Source organism: Meleagris gallopavo, chromosome 5, assembly GCF_905368555.1.
Source record: "Meleagris gallopavo chromosome 5, MGAL_WU_HG_1.1, whole genome shotgun sequence".
Classification (NCBI taxonomy): domain Eukaryota; kingdom Metazoa; phylum Chordata; class Aves; order Galliformes; family Phasianidae; genus Meleagris; species Meleagris gallopavo.
The window spans coordinates 37558990-37577515 of NC_139408.1; the positions used below are offsets into that span (position 1 = coordinate 37558990).

The 18526-nt window shown below is 48.5% G+C and overlaps 2 protein-coding genes across 4 annotated transcripts; one reads left to right on the plus strand and one right to left on the minus strand.

Annotated features, from left to right (window-relative positions):
* Window positions 1-8910: 8910 nt before the first annotated feature.
* ISCA2 (iron-sulfur cluster assembly 2) lies at window positions 8911-12693 on the minus strand. Of its 3 annotated transcripts, none has more exons than XM_085225322.1 (5): window positions 12566-12693; window positions 12283-12454; window positions 12031-12146; window positions 11749-11860; window positions 8911-9621 (listed from the first exon to the last, which is right to left on the minus strand). In XM_085225322.1, the coding sequence occupies exons 1-5, from the start codon at window positions 12682-12684 to the stop codon at window positions 9604-9606; spliced, it is 537 nt and encodes a 178-aa protein (XP_085081448.1). In that variant the 5' UTR covers window positions 12685-12693; the 3' UTR covers window positions 8911-9603. The 3 variants fall into 3 exon arrangements, with proteins under 3 accessions (XP_085081448.1, XP_085081446.1, XP_085081447.1); XM_085225320.1 differs by lacking the exon at window positions 8911-9621 and adding an exon at window positions 11322-11653 and having other exon boundaries at window positions 12566-12680; XM_085225321.1 differs by lacking the exon at window positions 8911-9621 and having other exon boundaries at window positions 11322-11860.
* A 3283-nt stretch (window positions 12694-15976) lies between these two features.
* NPC2 (NPC intracellular cholesterol transporter 2) lies at window positions 15977-18253 on the plus strand. Its single transcript, XM_010711759.2, has 4 exons — window positions 15977-16132; window positions 16229-16336; window positions 16695-16867; window positions 17443-18253. The coding sequence occupies exons 1-4, from the start codon at window positions 16054-16056 to the stop codon at window positions 17527-17529; spliced, it is 447 nt and encodes a 148-aa protein (XP_010710061.2). The 5' UTR covers window positions 15977-16053; the 3' UTR covers window positions 17530-18253.
* Window positions 18254-18526: the final 273 nt, after the last annotated feature.

Here is an 18526-nt window from a genome sequence, read left to right on the forward strand (position 1 = left end):
AGTGGGGTTGTGCTCCTACCCCCAAACTGAGGATGAGGCAGCTGTGGCTAGGGAGGGGCATTACATGGTCTTTTGTGCACATCTGCAAAGGCCTCATCAGCTCCCACCCAAACCTTTTCCCACCAACAGACTCCAGGTGGCTTTGGCCAGTAAAATGAGTGCTTAAGAGTGTTTTCACAGCCAAGGCTGTGCCCCTGCGTGCTGCTGAGTTGGTGACATCCCCACAATTGGCACCTCAGCCCTCATCTACAATCACTGAAAAAATAATTGGATGGATTGAAGTGCAGCACCCCTTTTACTTCACAGATAGGAAATTTCATATCTGCCCTGATTAGTGGCTGAGAGATACAAGCTCTCTCCGCAGCTGACCATGAAGGCAATTTCATTTCACTATATCTATCTGCTGATATAGAACAGAGTTGGCTGTGTTAATAACCTGCCTCTGGCCGCCTCCTGCCCCAGGGTTCTGTATGCACCCCTCCATCTCTGCTCCTCTGTCCTGAGTACAAAACACTTAGATGGGTGAAGAAGTTTATGGTGGCATATGGATGTGTTTAAGCCAGCAGCAACTTGACTGTCAATGAGACACCTCCACATCCAGTGCAGCGCTGTTGTGAGGTCTTTGGTGCCTCATCTCAGCACAACGTAACATCTTTACCAGAGGCTCTGCCTAAATTCCTTGAGACTGGCCTTCTGGTTTCTAGCTGTCTCAGAACCTAGCACCAGGCAAACCCCAGAGCTGGGGCATGAACACACGTGGCAATGAGGCCATATGCTCTGGATTTTCTCTGTCTTCAGTGGTGGTTAGAGGCACCAGCAAGTCCATGTCTCCACTAGGGGAGATTTGGGGCAGGCTGTGTGCTCCTCATCTCCCAAAATACCAAGGCACAGTTGGTGGAAAGCCCAGGTTGTCTGGTGGCACAAACACTCTGCACAAGACAGTGCCCTCAGGCCTCACAGCTTCATCCCTAAGTTGATGATGTTTGGCAGCCCTCTCGGGGCCCTGCATCCCCAGACAGGTCTCCATGGGCAGAGGGAGGTGTGGTGACCAGTGTCCTCTGTGTTAAGCCAGACAGATTTCCCCCTGCTACAAAACTGATGGTTTTAGATCAATAGCCTCACCTTCTAAAATGTTCCAGAAGAGCCTGTAACGATTTTTAATCTATTCTAAATGTCAGAACAAACAGCATTTCCTTCTGAAAGGCTTTGCAGGGAACCACACTGGCACTGCTTGGCCTCTCCCCAGGGTCAGGCATCTCCACAGCACCTGCACTGTGCCCAGCTCCGGCCCCGCTGCTACCAGCCCACCAGCCCCTGCAGGGATCAGCAGACTGCTCAACTCACATCTGCCAGCTGCTTTTGCATCTCTTACCTTTGCAGATGCATTTTTCTTCCTGTTCCCTCTGTCAGGCCCCTCCTCCAGGCTGTGGGAGCAAAAGTGGTGGAGACAGGAAAATGCTGATTTCATGGAAATAGGTCAGCACTGAGAAACCCTGGCTGGCATGGGGAAGAGGTGGGGAATCCTGAGGTGTCTAGGTGTGCCAGAGCAGCTCACCCAGCTGCTTAAGCAAGGAAATGACAGAGAGGCTCCTGGTTGACAGGCTTTAGTGACCCTCCTGATTCAAGGGCGTACCTTGTAAAGGTCTGTGTTACCAAGCTTGAAATAACCCCAAATATCCCGGCCCTGCTTCGTACGGGTAGTATTGAGAACTGCACAAACCCTTCTCATAGCAGGGTCGGGGTGGCCATGCTATGCCACAGCAGTTGCCCAGGGCAGAGCTGCTGTGGGAGAGGTCTCCAAGGAGCTGCAGAGCACTGCCCTCATAAATGGCAGTTTCCTCACAACATCTAATCTTGCTGCTGAGATGCACATTCACTTGTCACTAAAGTAGGCACGGATGCAGCATCCTGTGCCTGTGCTTGTTTGTTCCTCTCCTATCAGGAAATAAAGCACTTAGTATCTCCAAGAGTCTCTTTTGGAGACTTGATCGTACCAGAAATATCTGCGTTTCTCTTCCATGCACTACATGAGCTATTTAAGGACTGCTCTGCCATATTTGTAGTTCCTTTCCCCATCATCATAAGCTGAAAATGATCAGGGCCTCAGTTCTCCCCTGCAGCTGAGCTATGGCTGAATCTACCTTGCGCATGGCAAGCTGGTCTTAAGAGTATAAATGTCCAGGTTTCCAAAGTCTGCAGTTAACAGGTTTTGCCTGAAAATGTACTGGATACTTTTTTTGTGAAAAACTTTGTAACATTTTGTTTAGACATTTTCTAATAATGCATTCTGGCTTTGTTTCAAGGTGACAGCTGCATATCAAAGCTGACCTGCTTCTTAGTTTCTTTCTTCCTTTTTTTTTTTTTTTTTTTTTAACTGCAAAATAATACAAAACATTTGGGTTTTGGATCGAGTTTTAAATTTTTTATTTTGTGAAAATCTTCCCTCAGTTTTCCATTTGTTTGAAAGGGGAGGGTCTGCCCCTTCCTCCTGTGTATGGGAACTGCTGAGTCATGGCCTGAACCTCTGATTGATCACCTGAGGCAAGCAATGAGTCAGCCACGGGAGCACAGGTGAAGGCAAATCACCTGTGCTGCCGGAAGGGGTGGAGTCTGGCTCCACCTCTCCTAGACCCATTTAAGAGCTGGCTGCCAGTGGGGAAGGATCTCTTCTGGAGATCAACTCTATTGGAGTTTAGTAAGCAAGCCCAGGATATGGGTAAGCTTTCAATTCATTCTCTTTTTGCTATTATAATCTGCTTTGCCTAACTCTCTTGTTTATTTTGTAATTGTAGCATCTTAATATTCATTGATTATACACTCCTGTGTGTGGGGAAGGGTAGGGGTGGTTAGCACATGATGGAGCCCACTGTCCCCACAGTGCTGAGCACTGCAGAACTCCCCCTCACTTTTTGCTTGGATGCTCACCCTTCATCAGCCATCTGAGCTCTTTCTCTCCCTGAGATTTGTCTCCCGTGCCCCATTCCCCTATTACAAATGCTGTCATCAAGGATGCATGTACTTCTCCTGCCCCCACACCTTGCTTTCTGTTAAAGGCAAAGATTAATTTCTAACTTCACTGGTTGGAAAAGCACCAAGAAGGGGAAAAATAGAGCAGGCTGCGGGGGGAAAAAGAAGCACAAGAGGGCAACCAGGGCTAGTATCTGCTTGGCATCAGCTCTGCCACCCCAGAAGGTGCCTTTGTAACAGGGCAGGACTTGCCCGGGGCTGGCTGGGGAGTATCCAAGTAACTGCTCTGTGATGTACAATGCCCCGCCTTGTGCTCTGGCCTGGCTGAGCTGAAGCATCTTCCTTCCCCTTCTCCTCCCAGCCCACACCATCCAGAACACAAAGAATCCTTTGTTTCCCTCCATTAGCTTCCCCACCTGGATGCCACCACCAATTGCTATGGAAACCTGGGGGATATGGAGAAAGGGTGCCTTCCACTCTCCTGTTGCAAGAAGGAGCCATGCAGAATGTGGATGATGTGATGAGGGAGGGTGTCCATGCTGGGGTGAGCTGGAACCAAGCAGCATTGCAGGAGCAGAGGATGAGCACTGCCTCTTTCTCCTCACCTCATTGTTTTGAAGGTGCTGGTTATTGCCTCCCACTGCCCTTGCACTGTTCCCCCCCTCTCTCTCTCTCTCTACATCAGAAGGGACAAAACTCCAGGCAGAGAAGCAGATCCCTCATCGGCTGGGGACTGTTACCAGAATTCAGCTTTGCCAGCCTTTCTTACTTCAGAAGTGCACAGAGCCTTTTCTTCTATACGCAGCTCAAAGACTCTTCTGTTTCACTTTCTTGTGAGGACTATCAAAGCTTGTGTGTGTGTGTGAAATATTTAGCTGCTTTTGAGAGGGGTACCTGCACAGGTGAACCACCTTCACTAGACGTGGTTTCTGCCTCCCCCTACTCTGAGCAACACAGATTGAAAGGCAACAGGGGGAGAAAGTCCCTTAATTAGAGACGTAGTGCCCCCTTCTCTTCTCTCCCCATTGAGCCCCAGCAGGCCAGGAGCATCCCTCTGGGCATCAAAATCAGCTGCTGTCACCCATACTTCCTTGGGCCAGGCTCACACACCTCCTGGCAGTTTCACAAACACTTGAGAAAAACTTTCTACTGTAGAGCCCAAACCAGTGCCTCTCCCTGAGCTACATTCTTAGCACACTTTCCTCTCGGTATCTCTTGACTGTGAATGCAGGCAGGCTCCTGCTGCAGGATGCGCTCTTATCTCTGTATTACAGGTCATGAAGTGACATGAGCAAAGGTTGAGTGCAAACCAGAGATATTAAGACAAGGTTATCTGTGTAGGCAGTCTCTGAAACAGGGCAGCGACAGTCCAGGCATATGCTGGGATTGTCAGCCAGAAACATACCAGAGAGGCACATGCGTCCAAATGTTGTTTCCTCCCACTCTCTTTTCTCTGGAGTGAATTCATAAAGAGAATCCTTTCCAGTGCTGCCAGCTCTGTCCAGGATGCTTGCGGTCAAAATAGGTGGCTCTGAGCTGACTCTATTAATGGAGGGAGACCCAGATACACTTCTTGCCTGAGCTGGGACTTAGTTAGGCTGCTATAATTAACGACTGTGGCTCCCCTAAGAAAGATTCCAGCTGCTTTGCTCAGCAGCCTGCTCCATCAATTTTGCTCTCACATACCTGACTCACACCAAAACCCATTGCTGTGAGGAAAAGAAAGAAGATGCATAAATCAAATGCATATGGGGAAACAGGAGCAGGAGCAGAGGGGATAAAGACTCCAAAGAAAGCAATACTAATCAGCAGAGTGGGGCTGATTCTCAGGTTCCCCTGTGTCAGAGAAGCTTGCAGGGTCACATGCAGCAAACCTGGCAGACCTCAGCACAAGGCAAGAAGCATAAGCCACGTCCTCAACTTGTCTTAAGGTGAACGGTTACCACTGCTGAACTATTTCATTTGGAATACTTCATTTCCTTCCTCAGAGGAGGCTCAGTGGAAATCTGCCCCAGAGCAGTCTGCTCTGGGCAGAAGGGTCAAGTGGAGCATCACGCTCCACGTGTCAGCCACGCTGTATCCTTTCCCATTTTCTCTCCCTAGACCATTCTCCCTTTCTGCTGGTTCAGAAAGCCTACGGTTTCACACAGGTCACTCATCTGCTTGTTCTCCTGCCCCTGTTGTTCCCATAGCTGCTCACTCAGGCTGGATACTCTCTGAGCTGCTTGGGGTTGTTCACCCTTCTCCCACATCAGGTCTGTTTTCTCTTTCCTCTCCCATCATGTTGGCGTTCTCTTTGATTTGCAGACACGATTTTCTCCCATGTAATTCAGCTCTACCCTGTGAATTGGCTTTCCACTGATACATTTTTGCTTTGCTCAAAGAGGATTAAGTAACTTCTTTCACCACAGCAGTCCTATTTCTGTCTTATACCTGTTATCTGGGAACCTAGGGCAGCAGCAGCAGGAACAGTGTTTTATTAGTGGGCTGAGGGATCTGCCACACAGCCCTACCGTTCCCCACAAAGCTTATGCAGGTGTTTGCAGGTAGAGTTCTGCTAACAATAGCACCTTCCCATTATTTCTACCAAAGCCAGCTACTGCATTCTCTTTTCCAAATGCTATTAGCTCTTCCCTGCCCCTCAGTGAAAAGTTTCTATATTTAACACATCTACCAAGTCTGAAGTTTCTACAGGTGTGTATGGGTAAGCAGAGAGCAGGGGAAGCCTGCACCAAGGGCTGCTGGGACACACTGGCCAGGGCATGGACACCCTCACCCAGACACAGCATAGGATGCTGGCAAGGAGAACCAAGCCCTTGTGTCAAAACAGAGGCTGCATGGCCCCCTGTCACAGCCTGCTCAGCTTTGTCGCGTGTAATCAGCGCTGTGGCAGACTGCAGCAAGGGGAACAGTTGTGCTGGAGGAGCTCTGCCTTGCCTGCTCTGAGGACCACCTCTGCCTACATGCTAACTCCCGAATGAACAGAGCGTATCATCCTCTGCTTTAGCATATGTGAAAGACCAGTGGGGCAAATACAGGAGAGCTCCGCTACATCCTGCACATGGATGACTCAATCACACCAGGCTAGAACAGGGCAAGACACAAGCTTTTTCTCTCAGTAACCAAGATTAGACTGTGAATAAGAGGAATTAGCTAAAGGTCAAGCCAGCTAGAACAAAAATAATGAACACAGGCTTAAGGAACAGCTGTGTGCAATTTCTCAAAGTACAGCAAATTATCTTTCTTTGACTCAGTAGCAGGGGGAGGCAGAGCAGTTCTGGCCGAGGGACTGCAAGCCCCATCGTCCAGCAAGAGCTCACCTTCTCTGCACACCAAGTCCCACACAAAGCTGTAAGCATTGCCTTTGATCCCAGTTGACAGTCACAACCTCCCAGAGCAGTCTGTGTTGTCATTGCAAGAAGGTCCCTTGCTCCTCAGGTCAAGGTGATGCACCCTAGGCCTCCGGGCCCAGCAGACAAAGGCTTCTCCTCAGAGTCTTTGACCTTGTAATTAACACCTGGCCTGTCCGACTGGGAGAAGCTGGAACACGCCGACCTTTGGAACCTTTGGAAAGTTCAATTAACTTCAAGGGCCTTTTCTGGGAGCGTTGGTTGAGGAAACAAAGAGCTCTGAAAAGTGCTGGAGCATTGTCATCAAATCGTTCTGAACAACCCTATTTTTAGCGTGGTGAGAAGGAGAGAAGGGAGATGACGAGGGTAGGCTGGAGCCCCAGCACATGGGATGGTGGCAGCAGCAGGGCCTCTCTTAGCAGCCCCATGCCTGACCAAGGAGGGAAGGGGCTATAGTGGTGGTGATAACACACTTTTTAATTTTATTTATTTATTTTTAAGAGATGAAGCTTCATTTTCATCACCCCACCCCCATGGTCAGAAAATGAGACCCACAGATAGAGCTGGAGATAATGGCAGGTTGCCATGGAAATGTGCATTTAGTCTCACTGTTTCCATGGCAACTGAAAGACATACCATTCTGTTCCTCTGAAGGATGCCAAAGGTAAATGAGCACTGATTAAAACAGGGGCACAAACTTGGGCTCTAATCAACCACAAAGACTAGGGCCATAAACTCTTATTGCTCTAGCAGGAAATATTAAGAGCTTCAGCAGTGATGGGAAGGCCAGAGGCAGGGAGCCCTGCACACAAACTGCTCCCTGCAGAGCCAGGAATCACAGCCCTGCTGCATTGGCCCAGCTCAATGCCATACCCTGCTTCAGCTCCTCACTATGGTCTTTCTGTCTGTAGTGGGATGCTAAAACCACCCCAAATCCATGGTCTGCCAGGCTGTTTCCTGTCTGGATATCTGCACAAATCAAAGCCAGTAACAGTTTAATCCTGGAAGTCAAGCAGAGCAAGCATACTTCTCAGAATCCAGCAAGAGCCAAACCACATCATTAATCCTATGTGCCTAGCCCCTAATGGTGCTTGATTGAAAGATTTATCCTTCTCTAAAACAAAACAAAACAAACAACAGCAATAAAAAGATTACTCAAATGGAAGCTGTGTCTCCTTGAATCCTGGTTCTTCTTCCACTCTGGCTGATATTCGGATCAAACAAGACATTATGCAAAGTTATCCCTTTCTCTATTGCCAATCTATCAAGGAGCTCTGGCCTGTTCCAGAGAACAGTGGATGTCCTGAGAGCCCCTGCTGGTGTGCATGGAAGAACAGGCAGAGAATGAGGCATCAGAATGCTGTGTATCCTATCACACACAGCTAATGAACCCAACTGCTGCGTTTCCAAATGTAAGCAGCATGCAGTATAGTCCTCAAGCACGTGATATAACAACACATCCTGGGAATACAGAGAGCTTGCCCTGAATTTAGAGAACTCCTCTGGCCAATCCCAACTAAGGGTGTGAATAGGGGGTTTATACTATTCCACACTGCCAGTGGATGTTCAGAATGCTTGCAAGGCTGAAGACAGTTGTGATACAAAAGTAGTTGCCTTCATAGCGTGGGACACAGACAAGAGAAGACTTCTGCTTTCCTGTCACTGCCGTTGAGTGAATCCTCCCCCAAGCACTGGATTCAGGCAAGCCCTAAGAAAGCAGGAAATTATACAACCGTGTCGGGGAAGCAGAAGCCCAATGGGGTGCCTCTGAGAGGGAACTGGCTCTTCTGCCCTAGCCATCTTCCTGACCTACCCAACAGGTCAGTACAGATATAGAATATTACAAAGAAGACCTGAATTCAGTTAAGTTTTACAGAAGAATATTTTGGGGTGTGAAAAGCACTTATTCTCTTAATACCGGCCCTTGGCTGATTGTCTAGGAGCCACCCAGCCCAAATGCTCTGTTTAGCAAGCAATACCAACAGCAAGCAGCCCACTCAAAGCAAGCACCGTATCACCACGCGTATCCCAACAGCACTGTTTCTCCACCTCTTTCTGGAAGACGTGCAAGTTGCCACAGTTAATAAGTGGCAGAAGCTACCAAGTTTTAAGAATGGACTTGGAATGCTGTTATTAGAACATGCTGGTTATCTACCAAGTCCCTGGAGAGCCAAAAAGCCCAGACCAAAGCAAGGATTTCTATGCCATCTTTCTCTATCCACCTGTCACTGATACTGATGATTGTGCCCTTTCCTTTGAAGTTTTATCTTAACGTAGGTTTCCATAAATATCTTACTTGATCATTCCTTGTCAGGTGGGTGAACCGAGAGAATCCTTCATGTGGGAGCAGAGAAAAGATTTTCCACTGCAGCTTCTCATTCGCAATGAATTTGAATTTGCCAGCATCTTCAGCTCCACACTCCTGTCCTAATCTCACAGTTTCAGTACAAGAGCTGCAACATATTCCCACATTACAGATACCACACAGATGTGCCAAAGCAGTCCCTCACTCTCCAGACAGAACTCTAATCCTCTGCATCCTTTACTTCATACCAGTGGTGAGATCTTTCCCCCCCTAAGACTAGCCCATGTATAAACCTTAACATTTTTTTAAATTTATTTCTGCCAGAGCCAGAATCCAGCCTTTTTTGCCTATACTGGCAAAATTCACCAAGGTCACCTTAATTCCATTCTGTTAATATGACCCCATTGCCAGCTTCCTAGACACAGAAGTTTCCAATTTATAATATATTGACATGGGCTTCTTTCAGATATACTTTTTTAAGACAGCACGGTTATAGAGATAACACAGCCTTTAGCATCCCTTTCATACTGGGTACAGTAAAACTAGTTGTTTTGGCCAGTAGATTTTAGCTGCTGACAGGAAGCAGGACTAGGAGGTCAAGAGCAATGCACTGTACAGATGAAACCTCTCCAGCTTTAAGCAATGTCTCTGACATAAAGACTACAAGTCTGGAGTTAAGACAAAATCAGCTCTAGCCTGCCTCCAAAGAAACTTTTGTTCTTGCATAGGTCCTTCAGGGAGCACATTCAACCTTACTCAAGTTGCAAGTCTTGTCCAGAACAGCCAATCCTAAGGAGTAAGGGGTCCACCTAGTGCAGTTACAGTAGTACTACCAAAAGTGCAGACAGAGCAAGGCATGCATGCAAGCTTCCCCTGAGCCCAGCAACAGGCTGCTGGTGGCACTGGTACGAACACAAAATTTCATTTTTGGTTGGACTGGATAATCTTGGAGGTCTTTTCCAACCTTGGTGATTCTGTGATTCATCCTCCATATAGTCCCTGCAAAGAAGGAGGAAAGTTATCTGAAAGTGGTTGCACTCCATGCAGACAGCACTCGCTTGATTTACTTGAACAGTGGAGAGTGGGGGAAGTGGCACCTGGTTAGGTTCTGTAGACAGAGCCTGTACACATTTACTAAGTACAGTAACCCAGGTGGAATATTTATAGGGGCTAAAGAAAGGTTTTCATTTACAAAAACAAAAACCAACCCTTGCTAGTTGCTGGTTTCCTCTTTTCCATTCACTACTCCTGCATTTACATTTCCCATTGAAAAGTGCCAAAAGAGACTTGATCAAGGTCCAATAGTATGAAACAGATCAAGAGCTAGATTACAAGCTTTCTACTTCAGAAAGCAATTTTTCATTGCTCTGCTATCCCACCTGAAAAAAAAATATATATCTAATGTATTCTACCTAAACATGCTTTTAGGTCTTCCACTTTTTGAAGGCATTTTTGGCAGACATTCAATTCAAGACCTAGGAGATTGAGGGATCCTGCAGGGATTTAGGCAGGTCTTTTCATCATATCCTTTGGCTCACTACAGTACTACATCCAGCTTGGTTTGATAGGGACATAAGCATTTTGACTTCAGGGAACAAATCAAAAGCACCAGACCAAAGGAACTGCTGCTCCAAGCCCACCCATATTCCTCAAGTGACAAAACTGCATAGTCTATGGATGAAGCTAACATTGTCTGGCTATAAACTAAGCACCAGAAATCAGCAGGTGGATATATAGTATATTGTATGTGCTGCTGACTAGCTTAGAAAGGAATTCTGTAAGCTTAACAACAAGAAGAATGCCTATGGCATTGAGTCCTCAAAACCTCATGGTTGGCTTTAAGCAGTTCCCCTGAAACCAAAGTCATGCAGTCCTCCCAGACTCACGTGAATGATTGAAGTCTTCAACAATTTGGTTTTGATCAGATAAAACACAAGAGAGGGAACAAAAATAGTTTTCTCTCTCTCCTTTCACCCAGAAGCACATGAATCACTGTGATTTAAAAGACATCTAGTGGCAGATAAAAAGATACAGAAAACTAGTCAAAATGATGTTATTTTGGAAACCTCTATTTTTCCCATTTTTTTGGAAATTGCAGAAAGGAGAGGAGTTATTTAATTCTTTCATAACACCAGACAGGATATATGGTGAGGCAAATTATTCTCAGTTAAGTAAAAATGACTTAAGGTCACTCATGCAATACGCCAGAACTTGTCTCCTTTGTTACCTAAACTTCCTTTCCTGTTAGAAAGAAAAGACAGTGGATTCACTACGAAACCTTAGAGATCGTATGACATAAAAAGCCAAGACATGTTTAGGAACAACCTAAAACAGCACTGGGGATGGAAGGCTGTGTATTTTATTTATATACATACACACACACCACTTTTTTTTTTTCCCCCCCAAAGCAAAACAAATAGCTATTAATTCTTGCTAACTCAGTCTTTGAGCTTCACTTACTTTGAACAAGTCAAATCTTTCATCCCAGGGACTGAGAGCAAAACTACTATGGGCTCCTGGAACTGAGCCTAGCCTGAAAAAGCTAAGTGTCTAGAAAAGCCCACAGAATGTTGAACAGCCAGCAACACTGGTAGGTATAAATCCAATTCAGATGAAAAAAAATTGGTAAACAGCCCTAACTGGAATGAACCCAGATTCCACCCACCAGAAATGCATGAGTAATACCAAACAACCTCAAATACATATATTATTTTTTTAGTAAGAACTCTCAATAAACACACACATATATACAGCCATCTCTTGTAGAGACAAGTGGTTCCATATTCTGGAGAAGGCAGGTGAGTCTGCACCACTGAGCAGGTGGTTCACAAAGCACCGAAGATGCTTCTGTTTGCGTGATTATGGCTACTTCATATTTCTGAGAGGAAGGCCAAAAAGTCTTGGAAACAGGCTCAGTTCAGACACATACAGCTGGTGTCATCTGTAACTGCTGTGTCACAGGGTTAGAAAGATGAGAAGGATCAACTGGGAAAAGATCAAACAAAACCCTCTGGAGACTGCCAGGAAACATCTGCAGACAGCAATCATCCATAAGAAGTCCAATCAGAATTTGACAGAAAAGGAAGTCCCACAGGAGCATCCTTTCTCTGCCTGAGGATTGCTCACCACCTGGAATGAGCTGCGAATCAGCTCCTGGCTGAAGTCTACCATGGAACCTTTCACAAAAGCCAGGCTGTCCACATCCACAACTACACGGGCACCACCTTGTTCAAACACCCTGCAGAAAAGCAGCATATTTAAACTAGTTAAATTAGTTGTGCTAGAGATACAACCAAGAAGTACAGCCCGAGCACTTTCCTCATCTCGCAGTCTTTGTCCTTCCAAGATATCGTACCGCACACACACCCATCTTGCCCCCTTTGCACAGAACAGCCCCTCCATCCTTGCCTGTCATCAGGATTGATAACCGTGTCCAAAGAAAACTTGTACTGGAACCCAGAGCAACCACCTCCTTCCACCTGAAGCCGGAGAAACTCTGATCCTTCTGCAATCTCCAGCAGCCTCTACAAAACAGAAAAGATTAAAAAAACAAACAAACAAAAGCTCAAACCATGGTTAACGAAAAGGCAAACGCTGCAACACTTCTGCCGTGCACTCGGGGCAGGCCGGACGTTTCGGGAAGCCCTCTCGGGGGCCTACCTTCACGCAGCTCTCGCTGAGGTAGACCTGTCCTTCGCTGGAGTCGCTTTCCGTCGGGCCCGGCTGGGAGGAGGACGATGCCCACCGCAGCGAGTGGCCCAGCGCGCAGACCGGGGCCGCCGGGGGGCCGAGCGGCTCTCGTCCTCTGCGCGATGGAGCAGAGCACCAACTGCTTCAGGGAAAAGGAGGGGAAGAAAGGACGAGCCTCAGCGGGGCCACGCCGAGCCCCCGGCCCCGCACCCGCCACCCCCTGTCACAGAGAGAGGCGCTGCCGAGTCGGTACCTGACCCGACCTCCCCGCGCTAGCCACCAACAGCGCCTCAGGGCCGCCATCTTGCCTCTCGCTCCTTCCTCAGCGCCCTGCCCCGCCCCGCCCGCCCATTGGCTGTCCGGAGCCGCCATTTCCGGCGCGATCCGCCATGGCATGTACCGAGGCGGAAGCGTTCGGTGGGGAGTGTTGCTAGGCGACGTGCGGGTGGGCCGGGTGAGCGGTGGCTCCCGGCGGGGTCTGGCTGTGTCCCTACGTGGGCTGCGGGCTGCCGTGCTCCCCGGCTGCGGGGGGAGCGGTGGCCCACGCGTAGGGAAGACGTTGACACGGCTGTGTCAGCCCGGTCCTAGGTTTGGGAACGTGCTGTGGCTGAAAGCACGAAACTTGTATTTGTCCTTGAAAGTGTTTGCTTTTGACAGCAGCAAAGCTCGTGAAAGAAAAATAACTTTGTAAATAATGCAGTGCTTTTCAACAGAGTGTGTTTGCAGTAGACTTAGCTGTGAGGGTTATTTGCACTGAGTCGTACCCTGAGACCCTGACAGGGATCAAGATGTCATTGCAGGGGAATTACGCAAACAGAAGAACAAACACAGGGCCTGCTCTGAAGGATTTCTTAGGATTTTTCCCGATACTGACTTTTCTGTTTTACTTTCTTTATCAGGGAGGAATCTCTGAGTCTCTAAGCTCAGTGCTCCCTGCAGAGGCCAGTTTTCCTTTGGATCGGGATTCATGACCCTGGTACTGCAAACACAGACATGCTCAGCTTTCTGCATGTGCTGCACTTCCACGCAGCCCCTCCCGCTCCTCACGTCTCTGTGAGAACAGGATCCAGCAGAATTGGGCAGATGTGCAGCCTTCATCCCCACAATGGGTGTGTAAGGCGCAGTTCTCAGACGCAGTCTCCATGGTTTCACCACAGAGCCTGCGTTAGCACCAGCGCTTGCAGTCTCCCAGGCCCCCTCTGCTCATATCTCCTGCCTCGCATTTCAGCGTGTGTAGGTGTTTAATGGCTCTTCAATTAACTCTTCACAGTCAAAGCGGGGAACTCATGCTTAATGAAAGGTTACGTGCATTTTGTTAAAGATGCTTTTCCTCTTCAAAAACTTGTATCAGGGCTTTGTGGAGGATGAATCTTCACTCACCTGACTGAGTCCTGAGCTTGGCTGCCAGCCTGAAGCTGAGCAGCTCTGCCTCATTTCTCTCTCTTAAACCTGATCATTTGACATGTAACAGTGGTCCGGCCTGTTGCTCAAAGATGTGTCTACAGTTAAAGGGTTGCTTATCATTTCCTTATGTGCTTCAGCTGGAGGAATTCCAGGCTGCAATCCTGTTCCCTCACCACCGGTCAGGTTTGTGGAGAGTCATACAGTGGCATGACAGAGGAAAACCAGTCATCCCAGTAGGAGGGGATCATTTAAAGTCAGCGCAGCTCGGGATTGCTGACTACTAGCTTTCTCACACATCTCAATCGGAACAAGGCAGTGCCTAGAACAGCTTGACCTCCTTGCAGCACAGTGGAGGCAGAGGAAGTGCTTAAATCCAAGATCAGATCTGCTTGACAAAGTTATTGTCCATTAAGCAGGGAGTAGGCAGCTCCAAACAGAGATTTAACAACTGCAGGAAGCAAAAGTATTTTTTTTGGCATAGGCACAGAAATCAAGCATGTGGTGGAGTGCCTGCAGTAGTAAACATGTAGTTAATATTATGTGTATAAATCCTAAAAGGCTCACTCCCACAATGAATGTGGCTGCCAGGCTGAGGGGGCAGCACTTTAAAGAAATGCAACCACATGCTTTTGCTTATGTATACCACTTTGCACATGTAAATAAAGACTGGTTTGAGCTGTTTAGTTTTTCTCACTCTTGGATTAACTGTAATAATGTTCACATAAAACTAGGAAAGTATCACAGGTGGGGTCCCAGAGGAGCTGGTGCTCATCCAGTTAGCTGCAAACAGCTGGATCCTCAGATTAGGTGTATTGGAACACTTGATGCTTTTAAACACATATGGGAGGTGTGTTTTGAGTTATTATCAGTGCACCTCTGCGTTTGGAGGAATGAATCAAGAGCTCCTGGGAGAAAAAGGGAGAAGGATGGTTCTACTTCTCTCACTGCACTGGCTTTTCTCTCTCTTGCAGGATTTATTGTGCTGAATCCTGGCATTTCATGGTCTCGTGTTGCATCTATATTCACTGTAAACTCCTTTTGGATATTTGATGTAGCCTGCTCCCTTAAAAAAAACACTTGTACTTTCTATATGCCCTCAGTTTTACCAGTGTTAGATGTCTGAAATGGAACAAGTATTTTCAAGGCATTTCTGGATGTTGTTGCTTTACTTTAGATTGAGAAAATGAGAGAGAGTTGGCCTCAATCAGAGTTAATTTAATCTGATTAATAATCCATTTCTCTGACGAGTGATTCATGTGCTGGGGACAAATGTTCGGAGTAGCCAGGTCATGTAAGGAAGGAGAGCAGCTGTTTCTTTGCACCTCTCTATTACCAGTGATCATTTTTTCTTTCTGCCAGCTATGTAGCCAGGGGGTGTTTTTGTCTCATCCAGGATTATAGTCTGTGTTTTCTCCCTTCTTAGGCTGTGGCTTTCTTGGTCTTGTGGTTCTTGATAACTTGATATAATCTCATTGTACTTTGTTTCCCCTCTCCTCATTCTGCACCCTTTATGTTTGGGGAGTTCCTTAAGCTCTCTTTAAGCCCGATGAGGTCTGTCTGCAAGCTGGGTTCTCTAAGTATTCTGCTTGCCTCTACAGCGTGTGTGTTTAAGGCATTTTATCCCTATCTCACTGGAAAACTGAGCTCATTTGAGTGATTCAGAAACTGATGACAAGAAACCCTTGCCATGGCTGTTGAATGTCAGTGTCCCGTGGTGCATTCATTGTGAATCCTGGTGACCTACAGCTAAAGGCGCATGTACTGGCTGAGAGAGCAGGAGAAATTGATTAGTCCCTGCATGTGGATTTTCTCTAGAATACCATTTCTGTATTCAGTGCCACTACAGTGCCTGAAGGTCTGTGTGTTTACCAAGCTGCAAGCGCAACGCTGTTACAGGAATTTACATTCATTGGGCATAGCTGCTCATCAAGCGGAACTTCAGATTTTTTCCTCGGGTAATTGAATTGGTGGGATAAGTAAGTGCAGAACGCAAGCACCAGTCTCGCAGGGATGAACGTATCTGTTCACTTTCTCAGTGAAATGGTGGCTCCAGGGTGACCCAGAGGCCCACGGATTGTACCAGCTGTCACAGGGGGCACGTCCCTGACAGCACGGTCTGCTAGCGGCTGTCTGCTTCTGCTGAACGCTGCCGCGGGGAATCTGAGCATCAGCGCCGTCGCCGCGAAACCGGCTGCCAGCCAGCCTGCGGCCCCGCGGGCGGAGCGGCGCTCAGCTGACCGCCGGCACGGGGCGGGACGGGGCGGCCCCGCCGCTCTCATGTGACGCCGCCGCCGCCGCCACCACCGCCTCCGCAGCGCAGCGCAGAGCAGTGCCGCCATGGTGCCGCCGCCTCTCGTGCTGCTGCTGGCTCTCGCTGCCGCCGCCCTGGCTGAGCCACTCCGCTTCGTGGACTGCGGTGAGTGTCCCACGAGGTGCTGGGGCCCGGTTCCTTGGCCGAGCGGGAGTTGCCATCCTGGGTCCTGGCGCCTCTAATCCTCGCTCGTCCTTTTAGGTTCCAAAGACGGAAGCATTCAAGAGGTGAACGTGAGCCCCTGTCCCAGGCAGCCCTGCCAGCTCGTCAAAGGGACCTCGTACAGCATCAACGTCACTTTCGCCAGCAGTAAGCATCGGCTCCGCGGGGCCTGGGGCGCTGGTGGGGTCCTGTGAGGAGGGATGAGGTGGGCAGAGGGGGTGACAGTGTTAAGTCTGTGCCTTTGTGTCTGGGAATAACTGGGCAGGATGGCTGGAGGGTGCCATGGAGTGAGAAGAGGTAGCCGAGGAGAACTGCTTAGTGTGCTCACTGCAGCCTTCAGGCAGACTGTCCTCCAGGTACAGAATCATAGAATCACAGAATCATAGAATGGCCTGGGTTGAAAAGGACCACAATGATCATCTGGTTTCAATATGTCCAGGGGAGGCCACAAAGTGGAAGTGTTTCCCTGCTCTGGTGCTGCACTCACTCTTCCCATGTCCTGTAGAGATCGAGAGCCAAGGCAGTAAGGCAAAGGTGTATGGTGAGATGCTGCATGTGGACATACCCTTCCCCATCCCTGAGCCTGATGGATGCAAGTCTGGGATCCAGTGCCCCATCCAGAAGGGACATTCCTACAGCTACCTGAACAAGCTCCCTGTGAAGAGCGAGTACCCCAGTGTAAGTAAACAACCGCTTCGTGGCTGTCCTCCTTCCTGGGGCAAACCCACAGCCCATCTGTAAAGAAGAATGCTTCATCTTGCAGTATGGGGAAGAGGTCAGAAGGATCTTCAGCTGCTTCTCACTTCTGTTGTGAGAGGGATTCTGTCCACAGTTCCTGTTTTGGGACAAACCCATCAGAGGAAGCAGCCTGACTCCAGCTGCTGAGAAACTGCTTCAGCTATCCCCGTGTGTGTTCCTTGTGTGCTGTGCATGCATGCAGCCTCCCTGCCAAGTCTCTGCTCCTGGCCAAGCACTCAAATTTGGGGCGGTTGGTTCCAGGTGCCGTTCAGCTGGGACGTGCTGGTTGTTTCCTCTGCACTCTCTGATGGGGGTTCTCAGTATAGCATGTGGAAATCTCCATGTTACACAGCAGTGCTGTCCAGCCACACAATACCGCAGGAGTCACCACAGGCGGCCCAGCTCCTTCTTCCTACAGGGCCACCAGGACCCCTCTGCGTCACAAACGACTGAAACTGCCCATTGTCTTTGCTTTGGTCTCTCCTAACTATTCTTACTTCATTGTTCTCTTTCAGATTAAGCTGATAGTGAAATGGGAGCTGGTGGATGACCAGGATCAGATGTTGTTTTGCTGGAAGATACCAGTGCAGATCACCAGCTGAGGAGCTCTGCCATGAATTGGGCTCAGGGAGGAGAGAAACAGAGAAAATAACACAAGCCAAAATCTTTTATATAAGTATTTCTTACTGCTTCCTTCAGAACTCTGCAGCCTCTGGGCAGCCAGTACTTCGTTCCTGCAAGGCCAGCTGTGGGCAGAGGGCTCTCGCCCCTCTCCACAATCCATCTGGCATGTTCCCACAGCAGCTCATGGGGGAGAAGTGTCTGCTGCTGTCAGCAAGAGAGACTGAGCATTAGGACATTGTCTTCCACATGCTCTGTGGAGGCACTTTAGTTGTTTGAAACAGAGCTGTCTGTCCTCACAAAGAGATTTCTCTGCAGTGAACCTGGCTAGTGTCTGAGCTGCTACCTGATATCCCCTCAGTGCCTCTTGTAGAATGCTGTCTCCATCCACCCTCCTGTGCTTTTCTGCTCTGCTGTGACCAGGATGCTCCTAGGAACTGCATTTTCCATCCTTACATCTGAAGAGGAGGGGAGGAAGTTTTCCTGAGCTGGCAGCGGAGTCTGTCCTGGGCCCCTGCTGGAGCCTGCAGGACTGCGGCTGGGAAAACTCCTTTTTGTGGATGCAACACCAAATGGCATTCAGTGTTTCTGCAGGGATGATTCTTTCTCTAACCAATGGTTTGCACTATCAACTAACTTGGAGCTGCTGGGAGCTCCTGAACCTCTTTTTATAACTTTCCTTTTAATAAAGGCTAGACAAAACCAGCTTGCGTTGTCTTCTGGGAGTAGGTGGCTGGAGGACAAGCAGAGTGTCTGGGCATTTTCTGGCTGGCTGTGGTCATCCAGCTGTATTTTTTGGCTGAAGCTGCAGGTGGTGGCTTGCTGGCCTCGGTGTAGGTGACTTGTAAGCAACCATGCATCTTTGCTCCTGAGTGCTGGGGTGTCTGTGTCAGCTCTCTGGTCCTCTGGTGTACTCCAGAGCAGTGCACAGGCTCTGTAAGGAGATGGCTGTGCAGAACACATCTTTGCTTGCTGCAG

What these genes read in the sequence shown, in the direction of transcription:
- ISCA2 (XM_085225321.1), bottom strand. Translation starts at nt 12,684, where the DNA reads ATGGCGGCTCCGGACAGCCAATGGGCGGGCGGGGCGGGGCAGGGCGCT. An exon ending in GCGCGGGGAGGTCGGGTCAG is followed by an intron (nt 12,455 to 12,565) that starts GTACCGACTCGG and finishes TTTTCCCTGAAG; the next exon opens with CAGTTGGTGCTCTGCTCCAT. An exon ending in TCAGCGAGAGCTGCGTGAAG is followed by an intron (nt 12,147 to 12,282) that starts GTAGGCCCCCGA and finishes TCTGTTTTGTAG; the next exon opens with AGGCTGCTGGAGATTGCAGA.
- NPC2 (XM_010711759.2), top strand. Translation starts at nt 16,054, where the DNA reads ATGGTGCCGCCGCCTCTCGTGCTGCTGCTGGCTCTCGCTGCCGCCGCC. An exon ending in CAACGTCACTTTCGCCAGCA is followed by an intron (nt 16,337 to 16,694) that starts GTAAGCATCGGC and finishes CATGTCCTGTAG; the next exon opens with AGATCGAGAGCCAAGGCAGT. An exon ending in TGAAGAGCGAGTACCCCAGT is followed by an intron (nt 16,868 to 17,442) that starts GTAAGTAAACAA and finishes GTTCTCTTTCAG; the next exon opens with ATTAAGCTGATAGTGAAATG.